Source organism: Haliotis cracherodii, unplaced genomic scaffold, assembly GCF_022045235.1.
Source record: "Haliotis cracherodii isolate W230 unplaced genomic scaffold, xgHalCrac1.p SCAF_2, whole genome shotgun sequence".
Lineage (NCBI taxonomy): Eukaryota > Metazoa > Mollusca > Gastropoda > Lepetellida > Haliotidae > Haliotis > Haliotis cracherodii.
This window is the reverse complement of record NW_027266275.1, coordinates 77,195,335-77,206,935: the sequence shown is the minus strand read 5'-3', so window position 1 is coordinate 77,206,935 and position 11,601 is coordinate 77,195,335. Positions and strand designations below refer to the sequence as shown.

Below are 11,601 nucleotides of genomic sequence, written 5' to 3'. Positions count from 1 at the left end.
AGAGCAACATCTCGCATCACTGGGGTATGATGCATCATGTATAGGTGGCTGGTGACCTATTCTAACCCAGAATCCCCACAGTGTTCTCACACTTAGATTCACACGTTGCTCTATTGACCGACAACAGGTAAGTATAACAGGAAAAATACAGAATAACTTAGCAACAAATCAAAACCAATTCTACATATATGACTAAAAAAACGTTAAGGATCACCCAATTCTTTCGCATTACATAACTTTTTAGTCGTATGTAATAACGTGACAAATTTCATATTCCTCTCAAAATATGGGCCAACTTGTTTGCATCCACTGGCTCCTTAGCATGACAAGGGTGCAGTGATGACAGCATTACACCATTGCCACAGGCTAATTTGCATATCACGTGACCAGACTTTCTTGTTTGTAAACAAACATGCTTATTCTGAAATCAGTACAGGCCTCATGGAAGCTTTCAGTGCGCTTTAGATATTTTAGATATGCATAATTATATAGATATGCTGCTACAACTGCAACAGTGAGTTGCATGAAATGTATCTTTAAACATCGAAGTAGGGCTTCGATGATAGCACGTGGAGACGAATAACCAATGTAAACAAAGGAAAATATGCAAATATGATATTTTCTCAATGAATGTCAACCACTCTATGATATATCTTTATCTAAATGTGTAGACTTGTGAAAAATGAAACAGATGACAAACAGATGCAGTATCTTGAATGGACTGTGTAAAATGTGACAGATCATCCCATGTCTCTGGTCTGTGGTGGAGGTACCAGGCTGGCTACTTGGAACTCTGGGTAGGAGATGGGAACGACACGAACTGTTCTCCAGATGTCACACAACTCACATTAACAACATCGGCAGGTGGATGTCTGTGGATTTCAATTGAATGATGATTATGATGTTGATGAATTGAGATCACAATGATTCATGTTTATTTTCTTCAGTTCCATTCCGTATTGTGGTGACATTTTGGTGATCTTGTATTGGTGAATTGACCCTCAAAGCCGGAAGTCTTGATCCTGAAATAACAATGTGGAAATGAAATCAACGGCCAACATGGTGAAATGGCATGTGTATAATACGCACAAACTTTTCTTTTGTATCATTCCAGGCTGTCAGCATAAATCACAATATTCAAGATCTTTCAACTGTTTTTTTCTCTCACCAAATTTATATTCTAATAAGAGCCCCTTATTTCTAATTTTGAGAGCGCCCTGGGCGCTTATTACGTTGAATGCGGTACCTCAGTCAATGGGTCAGTGTACATTCAGGTTGTTTTTTTTAATCTGAACCCCCTGGGGAGTATACAATCAAAGCTGTCATCGCAATCCCAACAACAATCCACTGAAAAATGCCCCACACAGAACTGGGGTGTATCAGCAAACCTTCACTGCTATCATCTTAATGTTAGATACAAAAAGTATTACTCTTTTTCTACAATTATGTATCATATACATACACACACATTCAGAAATACTGACGTGTTAAAGTCAATAATATGATAACAGTAATTTGTGAATATTGAAATGTGAGTGAGAGAGTGAGTGAGCATGGTTTTACACAGCTTTGAACAATATTCTAGCAATATCATAGCAGGGGAAACCAGAAATGCTTCACACAATGTACTCAAGTGGAATCAAACCTGGTCTTCGGCATGACAAGCGAACGCTTTAACCACTAGCTTACCATACGGCCACTGAATATTGAGATGTAGTGTTGCTATGGTTACCTAACATGGCATACATTTAAACAATTGACTTGCATAGCCAGTTTCACCTGTCATCCTCATCCACATAGCATCCAATGTGTTGTATAAGCAGGCCGCCGAGTGAGGCGTCAACCAACAAACAAAATGTAATGTATCTGAATGTGCCTATATTATTGCTGCAAGACGAGTCCCCTGCCGCTGTTACTCAATACTCAATCAGTTATGTTTTGCAGGGTTTTACATGACACACAAATGTGAGTCCAGTATGCAGTTATGTTGAGATGGGACACAGAGAAAACACATACTACGTCCCAAAGGATGCACAGTAATAGTCATTGTCCCCACAGCACATCAAGAGCAGTTAGGAGTGTCTGTTATTTCATCCATAAATCATGACTACTGTCCATGTGATCACTGATTCATTCCAGGCTCTAAAGTAATGATCAAAACGTACAGTACACTACACCACTTCATTACTTTACAGGACCATCATACTGCTTGCAAGGACCTTAAAAATTAATAACTGGAATCCCCTGGATCCCCACTTTTGTAAGTCAAGGTCACGCCCAGCATCTGACACAGACACACTTCACATGAGATAGGAAATTGTTATGGCATAATGACTCCTCAAATACATTCACCATTAGAAATACCATGACAATATTTTGTAGCAATACATCAACACTGTGTTGTCACAGACACGTCACAACAAAACTGAAACTACTGAAACATTGCTGTGTACAAACTGGTGTAGAATCTGTGTACAGGAAAGTGATTGAAAATGAACTACAAAATCATTCATTATTTACTCAACATACAAATATTGTATGATGTATGTATATATGTATCTAACATACGACATCATTACACAGGGTTACAGCGTGACAAGTACACAGGCACAACAGAACAAGGGGTAACACAGCATCAAACAGGTTCTGTACCTCACCAGAATGGTTTCATTTGGATGGTTGGAAGTCGGGATTGAAATTCTTTCAAAAGTTGCAAATTGGGCCAATGTTCAAAACCAGATTAGTCAAAATATGTTGGAGACAGTGTTACTAGGATTGAAATTTGAATACTGAACATTTCAGCTTCCAAACCTATGATTTCAGAGAATAGATTCTAGGGTACACAACTCAGTAGAAGAAGATCAAAGGTCATAAACTAAACAAAGACCAAAGTGAAAATACTTCTTTTGTTATATATTTACAACTGCATATTAACCATCACAATATGTACGAAAAGTGATGTATCCAATACTGCCTCCATGGCAGCATCCCTAAAGAATCATCCATACAAAGCCTCTTATATACTACTCAAAAGATGTTAAAGAACACCAGATTGTTTCATATTACTATAGTTAATCTGTCATGGTATGTTCTTAACTTCTATTTGGTAGTCTATGTCCAACACAGAGATGTACATGACGTATATGAAAGCTCACATGAACTACAGACTGCATGGAGAGTTACACATGAAGAAGGGTCCTGGGCAATCTCATTAAAATCAGACCTCAGTTCTCACTACCGCTAAACAAAGATCTGAGGACATCCCATTTGGGGTCACGTCAGAACGACCTTTCATCCGACAAATCAGAGCATCTCTTACCAGATTATGAAAGTGATAGTCAGAATGTGATTTCTAATCATGCAGCCTCGAAAACTTTAACTCCGAACGATAGTTACGGGTTTAACAACTGTATCCATACAATCTAGACCATCTATTGGCCAATCCAGAATGTTATCTTGTTCAGGTTTCAAATTTGTAATCGAGAATTTGTCAAAATATGTTTCAAAGTGTAGTCGCCAATTCGAAATTAGTGCCGTAAAGCACAAGAAAGCTGCCTTCTGATTGGTCATTCCATTGGTCGGTCAAAGTTCGCGCAAGGTCGGTCTGACATGACCTGTAATGGGATGTCCTAAGATCTTTGTTTAGTGATAGCGAGAACTAAGATCTGATTTTAATGAGATTGGGTCCTGGGGTCCTCGAAGCCTGCACCTGTACTACCGGAATCTAGGGACCCCTAAATCAGAGACCAGGACCCCTTTCATGTTATGCTTAATAAGGAACACTGCATAGCAAACAGCTGCAAACATGTTTCTGATACATTAATGTTTAAATGGTAGATCAATAAGAAGGTTGATAATAAGGACACTGTACAACAACCTTGACAACATGTGATATACTTACACAGTAACCATGGTAACATACACTGCATCATGTTATTTTTCAGCTGAATCGAAACAAAACATTTGATCTGTAACTTTCTTCAACAAAAAATAGTTTCCACATCCCACTCAAACACAAACAACCTGCACATCATGTGTTGGGTCTAGTTTTAGGAAAAGAGTTATAATGGGGTTGGGGTTTTTTTTAAATTTGTTCCAGAAAAGGAGTAATTATGTCTTGGGTTTTAACAAAACCCATTTAGAAAAGCTGGACAACATCTAGGCTGCTCCTTGCAGAGAAACAAACTGTATGTCTTGGAGCAGTAACACAAACAAAAATGCCCCGTTTTGAGTTCAGAATTAAACAAGATATTAACAATGTGATAATTAGTCTACTACATAGACATGCTGGAGGAATGGTACAGCTTAGTGATGTTGAAGAATCTGAGTTACAGATTACACACGGATTATGCTGGAGTTATCACCTCCCTTGACCTCCTCACCTTTATTATTACTTAGCTCGAACTCCTTGATCCCTCGTACTAGCAGCCCTTCTTTCAGCTGGGCAAGCTCCTCTCGTAACTTGGTGACTTCCTGTAAAACAGAATGACACACCTTTGTCTCACAGAGTCTTTCAGCAATCTGTCAGTCACGTCACAGGTCAGCAATCTGTCAGTCACGTCACAGGTCAGCAATCTATCAGTCACGTTACAGGTCAGCAATCTACCAGTCATGTCACAGGTCAGCAATCTGTCAGTCACGTCACAGGTCAGCAATCTGTCAGTCACGTCACAGGTCAGCAATCTATCAGTCACGTCACAGGTCAGCAATCTATCAGTCATGTCACAGGTCAGCAATCTGTAAGTCACAGGTCAGCAATCTGTCAGTCATGTCACAGGTCAGCAATCTACCAGTCATGTCACAGGTCAGCAATCTATCAGTCATGTCACAGGTCAGCAATCTGTCATGTCACAGGTCAGCAATCTATCAGTCACGTCACAGGTCAGCAATCTATCAGTCATGTCACAGGTCAGCAATCTGTCACGTCACAGGTCAGCAATCTGTCACAGGTCAGCAATCTGTCATGTCACAGGTCAGCAATCTGTCAGTCACGTCACAGGTCAGCAATCTATCAGTCACGTCACAGGTCAGCAATCTATCAGTCACGTCACAAGTCAGCAATCTACTGGTCATGTCACAGGTCAGCAATCTATCAGTCACGTCACAAGTCAGCAATCTACTGGTCATGTCACAGGTCAGCAATCTATAAGTCATGTCACAGGTCAGCAATCTACAAGTCATGTCACAGGTCAGCAATCTACCGGTCACGTCACAGGTCAGCAATCTGTCATGTCACAGGTCAGCAATCTATAAGTCATGTCACAGGTCAGCAATCTGTCAGTCACATCACAGGTCAGCAATCTGTCTGTCACATCACAGGTAAAACAATCTGTCAGTCACAGGTCAGCAATCAGTCACGTCACAGGTCAGCAATCGTTCAGTCACGTCACAGGTCAGCAATCTGTCATGTCACAGGTCAGCAATCTGTCAGTCACAGGTCAGCAATCAGTCACGTCACAGGTCAGCAATCGATCAGTCACGTCACAGGTCAGCAATCTGTCATGTCACAGGTCAGCAATCTGTCAGTCACATCACAGGTCAGCAATCTATCAGTCAGGTCACAGGTCAGCAATCTGTCATGTCACAGGTCAGCAATCTGTCATGTCACAGGTCAGCAATCTGTCACATCACAGGTCAGCAATCTGTCAGTCACGTCACAGGTCAGCAATCTGTCATGTCACATCACAGGTCAGCAATTTATCAGTCCCGTCACAGGTCAGCAATCTGTCAGTCACGTCACAGGTCAGCAATCTATCAGTCACGTCACAGGTCAGCAATCAGTCATGTCACAGGTCAGCAATCTGTCTGTCATGTCACAGGTCAGCAATCTGTCTGTCATGTCACAGGTCAGCAGTCTGTCTCTCATGTCACAGGTCAGCAATCGATCAGTCACGTCACAGGTCAGCAATCTGTCAATCACGTCACAGGTCAGCAATCTGTCAGTCACGTCACATGTGAGCAATCTGTCTCTCATGTCACAGGTCAGCAATCTGTCTCTCATGTCACAGGTCAGCAATCTACCAGTCACGTCACAGGTCAGCAATCTGTCAGTCACGTCACAGGTCAGCAAACTGTCACAGGTCAGCAATCTACCAGTCACGTCACAGGTCAGCAATCTGTCAGTCACGTCACAGGTCAGCAAACTGTCACAGGTCAGCAATCTACCAGTCACGTCACAGGTCAGCAATCTGTCAGTCACGTCACAGGTCAGCAATCTGTCTCTCATGTCACAGGTCAGCAATCTGTCAGTCACGTCACAGGTCAGCAATCTGTCTCTCATGTCACAGGTCAGCAATCTGTCAGTCACGTCACAGGTCAGCAATCTGTCTCTCATGTCACAGGTCAGCAATCTGTCTCTCATGTCACAGGTCAGCAATCTGTCTGTCATGTCACAGGTCAGCAATCTACCAGACATGTCACAGGTCAGCAATCTGTCACAGTTGGTCAATGTACAGCATGTTGTGTAAGTTATGACAGGTGAGCAGTCTGTCACAGGTCAGCAATCTACCAGTCATGTCACAGGTCAGCAATCTGTCTCTCATTTCACAGGTCAGCAATCTGTCTCTCATGTCACAGGTCAGCAATCTGTCAGTCATGTCACAGGTCAGCAATCTGTCAGTCATGTCACAGGTCAGCAATCTGTCTCTCATGTCACAGGTCAGCAATCTGTCAGTCATGTCACAGGTCAGCAATCTACCAGTCATGTCACAGGTCAGCAATCTGTCAGTCACTTCACAGCTCAGCAATCTACCAGTCATGTCACGGGTCAGCAATCTGTCAGTCACTTCACAGCTCAGCAATCTACCAGTCATGTCACAGGTCAGCAATCTGTCTGTAATGTCACGGGTCAGCAATATGTCAGTTGGTCAACATAGAGCATGTTGTGTAAGCTATACATACTTACCTCTGTACATTTTTGCATCGATGAGAACTCTCCCTTTGGCTCCTCCACAGGCTTAGCTGGTTCTTCCTTTTTAATCTCTGGTACTTTGGAAAGTATTTTATGTTTTTCTTTTGACAGATAATATCCAGCATCTTCAAATATTTTTCGTAATTTTTTCTTGTAGCCCTGAAACAGACACACCATTAACCATTCACAATGAATGCCATAATAAAAACATCATACTTTAGAGACATGAAGAAAAACAACAACAGCTATAGACTGATAGAGCAAACATATTGATCTAAATTGTGTTGTGCTCAAATGTTCAACATCCAAATTCTTATAGTCATCAAGTTTTGGTGTAATGCTGCTTTAAACAGTATTTCAGTTTTATCACAGTGTGTCAGCTTAATGTGGAAGTATTTCAGTTATATTGTATTCAGGGCAAATCTGAGATTTAAACTAACAATCACAGGTTTCTGGCATGGCTAAGGGACAGAACTCTAGACAAAGAATTCCCAATATTCCTTCACCATGATGCATACCAACACATGTCTTACCTGTTGAGTAATTTCCTCCCTGACAAGCTCCCCCTCAACCCTGTCCCACTCCCCCTGCAGTTCCCGCGCTAGGGTGGGGTACACCAGCATGGAGTGGTTGTGGCAGACCAGGGGGGTCAGGAAGTCCATGTGATACTGACAGGTGTGAGGCTCGGACACTTTAGTGACATGGCTGTGGTTGCTGCACCTGAAGAACACCTGACAACAAGCAGGGGAAGACATTGTAGTCTAACTTTGCATAAATGTGTAAAACATATGTTAGGAATTGTGAGCTTACTGCAATTCAACTTTTCAAACACCAGTATGGCGACATTCTTTTTAATTTCTTGGTTTACGGATTTCAAACTCATTTCAATAGTGAGCTGGCAAATTAAAAAAAACAAAAAAAACTCCTCAATTTTCTTTACTTGACTTTTGTCCTAAAATGTTAGGTAGGTACATCTTTAAAAAAATATTCTGGAGTAACGAAAGAAAGCAACTCAGTATACAACTCAAGTACATTTCATTATGCCCCTGGCACACAGCTTGTGCACAAATGGCAACATAAGAATATTCATGTCATGGTGAAATGCATGAAAGACGTCGCCATTTTGGCAGCATGGACAACGATTAAACTGGTTACCACTGTGCTTTGCTTTGACACACTTTGATGGTATCAGAGAAGGATCCCAGCTAGAAATATTAGAGTGACTTCCCTTTGCTTTACACTCAACAAGGAAACAAAATCTTTTTTGTTTGAACTTTATATGCATTTCTCAAAGTAAAGATCTGCGGTAACAAAAAAAGAGTAATATGTATTTTTATGTTTTTTCAACATTTGGACCTTGAAAGAGTGGCGCATCCGTAAACCAAGAAATATAAAAAAAGTCGCCAAAGTAGTTCACCAGGTGTCACTCTCGGAATCATGAGAATAACATGCAACATGTTCCATCACAAAAACACTGTAACAGTTCATGAATGAACTTTCTACTTGAACATATTGATAGGTGTCCTGTATCGACTATTACAGTCTTCTATGGGCATGTGACCTTGAATTCTTTAGTTCTAAAAGTTGCCCACAAGTCAGGATGTTATTTCTTGTCTAGAATCTATGAGAGAGATGTGAGCAGAGTAACTCTAGTGATGTGTCATGTAAGCCTACTGTAACTGGGGACGGACAATAACATGGACATACATCACAGAGTTCCTTCCGTCCCCTCTGTGGCATGTGACACTAACCTTCACTGATCGGAATATTTCTCCACATGCATCGCCCTCCCTCATCACCATGGCGTGGAATGTGTTGTTCTCGATCTCCCACTCCTGATACCCTCTGTCAGTCAAACAAACAGATATCATCAACACTTCATGGACTCACACAACTTCAATGCCTTTCTTACCTGACGCATTTTTTCTTAGGTTTAGTTTCGGGTTAAATATTTATTTATTTCACTGCTTAAACTTAGTTAAATCTCACTTTATTTCTTATTGATAAATCAGAAAAAGTATCTTTTTTCACCCTTTACTGAATATGATTTAAAGCACATCGTTGTGGAAATGACATTTAAACTTGTAACTCACCCCTATCACATGATATAACATACAAAACAATTTGCTAGATGTATTGTATTAACCACCCTATATTGTAATCATCATTGATGCAAAGCTGTTGTACACTTGAAGAACAAGTACTGTGAACAGGAGATTCATGTACATACAGGTAATTCGATCCTGTTTACAAGTCCTAAACAACTGCATGTAAACTTGTAAATTTAAATTAAATGAATCATGTCAACACTGCAAACAAGACACACATTTACCTGGTGTATATTGTCAATGATTTGAATACTAAACACCATATTTGTCATAAGTGCCCAGGTTGCTTAGAGTGAGTTAAAATTTAAAGCTGCATCGGCATTATTTCAGGTTGCTTAAAAACACAGCGCTTATTAAACCATACTCAACAAGCTAAATCTGTTTTCAGAGATTCAAATGTTGATAACACAAACACATTTTAGATAACAGTTACAAGGCAATTATATAATTATATACCCCTTCTGCACAGTCTTCTATAAAAAATAACCTCTAATATACTCAAGAAATAAAGACTGTAATGAATCTTTTTGGTCTTTGCAGGTGATACTCAAAAGATTACTTACAGATTGGTCTAGAAGTTAGTCAGGGGGTGTGTATTGGAACCGGGCATGACTAATATGGTATGATACTGTAGAACATTTCCCATGCCAGTACTGTGTACTGTAAGCTCCACATCACAGCTTACCCCAGAACTCCGCTGTATGGATTCCATCTCAGGCTCTGCTCATGCTGGGTCACGTTGTAGAAGGGACAGAACTCATACTTATAGCTGGAAACAGACACAAGGAAATGTACAGAACAGAAACTGTGGCCTTACGACTACAATTGTTGCCATGACTGCATGTACAGTGGCTGTGGCTGACAATGAGGTGACTCAACTTCCACAAAATTACAATAGTCCAACAGACATCATAGGACTGTAATGACAGGTCTAAATCACAGCTGACATACTTGAGAAGTGTATGAAATAAATTTCTTTGTCACGAAAACAATTTGGTGCCAAGTTATTAAACATTAATCATCATGATCATGCTGAAGTCTCTATCTATGTAACTGGGCATTGGACTAAATAACCACTGACCTCCCGTTGATATATACCAAACAATAAAAAAAGAATAACTAATAAGGCGCTAATTGTCTAATTTATAACAGCTGTTACTGGGCGACTTGGCTGCCATCTAGGCTGGTCCAGGTGAGCTACATTCACAGCTCATTGATCACAAAGAGATTTTTTTCAAACTGGTGTTCAGATTTAAAATTGAGATCCAAAATACATGAAGAGGTGGTGGGGTCGTGCTCAAAAACATGGCCAATGCTGTCAAGACTACGGTACAGGATGTGAGAACTGACCTGTTGTCCACAAGACTGAAGCACTTCCCCACCAGCCTCTTGAGATGAGCAGGGCCCGAGAAGTTGGCTGGATGAACCCTCATCTGCAGCTTGTCTTCCTGGGACTGGTACAGGCCACCAAAACTGTTGCTTAAACTGTCAAAAGGGAATGGAAGATAATACAGTACACGTCACTAGCCATTGTTTGTCTGTTGTTTGTTTGTTGTTTAATGGCGCTCTCAGCAATATTCCAGCTATATGACGTCAGTCTGTGAATAATCGAGTCTGGACCAGACAACCCAGTGATATGACATGCATCAATCAAGTCATAGAGCCTGACCACCTGATCCCTCTTAAGACACGATAATCGCTTTTTACAGCAAGCATGGGTTGCTGAAGACCTATTCTACCCCGGATCTTCACGGGTCCAATAGCAATTAACAACATGGGACTTGGGGATGGTTGTCACTGCATGTCACTTGAAGAATGATGCAATTATTAATACAGCATATTAACACTAATACTTCGTCAAAAAGTCAAATACAACATTGTAGTTCTGGTACTCACCCATAGCTTGAGGGTTCATCGACTATCTTCATGCTGACCATATTACCGAAGACATCTGGTAAGGAAGAAATATCATTGTAACCATGGGAATTAAAATCATGAAACAACCAAACTTTGAAAGGTTAAAGTGGATACTTAGAAAGTGAGTAACCTTTTGCACAACACCCTTTTAACAGTAAGACCAGTTTCATAAAAGTTGCTTGTTTTCACCTCCCCTGTCTGATAAGACCCTGGTCTGCATGACATTCAATTACTATTATCTGCTTTCCCAGAGTGTGTACATGGTGTTTAAATTCGGTAAGCGGTACATCCTGCTATCTCACAGCAGAGCTGAGAGGAAGTGAAATTTCAAGTGTGTGTTTGTGTGCATGCGTGTGTGTTTACACATGGTAAAGTAAGCCAGCATCACAAACACAATCACAACAACAAGCATAATCAAAGTACTCAGTAATCCACGTGACAATAATTGCACCGAGACGGAGTTTTGCCAGATAGCAAAGTTGGAATAATGAACATTATGAATACCTTTTTTAACAAAGGATAAAATAAATATTAACGTCACAACAAATCTAAGCCCCATTGCTTCGACCGTGTTTAGTCAGTCATGTGGCCAATCTCTAAACTCTCAACTTCAATCATAGAGGTAATAACTACTGATTTCCATGTTTATGTGAATCCTATCACCCC

The 11,601-nt window shown here is 40.6% G+C and overlaps 1 protein-coding gene across 2 annotated transcripts; it reads right to left on the bottom strand.

The window, feature by feature from the left end:
• Nucleotides 1-81: 81 nt before the first annotated feature.
• Nucleotides 82-11,530, bottom strand: LOC139469673 (N-acetylglucosamine-1-phosphotransferase subunit gamma-like). Of its 2 annotated transcripts, XM_071251912.1 has the most exons (10): nucleotides 11,440-11,530; nucleotides 10,915-10,969; nucleotides 10,369-10,503; nucleotides 9,704-9,787; nucleotides 8,662-8,755; nucleotides 7,444-7,641; nucleotides 6,905-7,069; nucleotides 4,383-4,473; nucleotides 3,902-3,944; nucleotides 937-1,022 (listed from the first exon to the last, which is right to left on the bottom strand). In XM_071251912.1, exons 1-9 carry the CDS (start codon nucleotides 11,492-11,494, stop codon nucleotides 3,934-3,936), a joined length of 888 nt encoding a protein of 295 aa, XP_071108013.1. In that variant the 5' UTR covers nucleotides 11,495-11,530; the 3' UTR covers nucleotides 937-1,022; nucleotides 3,902-3,933. The 2 variants fall into 2 exon arrangements, with proteins under 2 accessions (XP_071108012.1, XP_071108013.1); XM_071251911.1 differs by lacking the exon at nucleotides 3,902-3,944 and having other exon boundaries at nucleotides 82-1,022.
• Between the last annotated feature and the right edge of the window lie 71 nt (nucleotides 11,531-11,601).

Coding starts and splice junctions, on each gene's coding strand:
- LOC139469673 (XM_071251911.1), bottom strand. CDS start 11,494: ATGGGGCTTAGATTTGTTGTGACGTTAATATTTATTTTATCCTTTGTT. Junction 10,970..11,439: donor TTTATCCTTTGTTAAAAAAG/GTATTCATAATG, acceptor CTTCCTTACCAG/ATGTCTTCGGTAATATGGTC. Junction 10,504..10,914: donor GATGAACCCTCAAGCTATGG/GTGAGTACCAGA, acceptor CCCTTTTGACAG/TTTAAGCAACAGTTTTGGTG.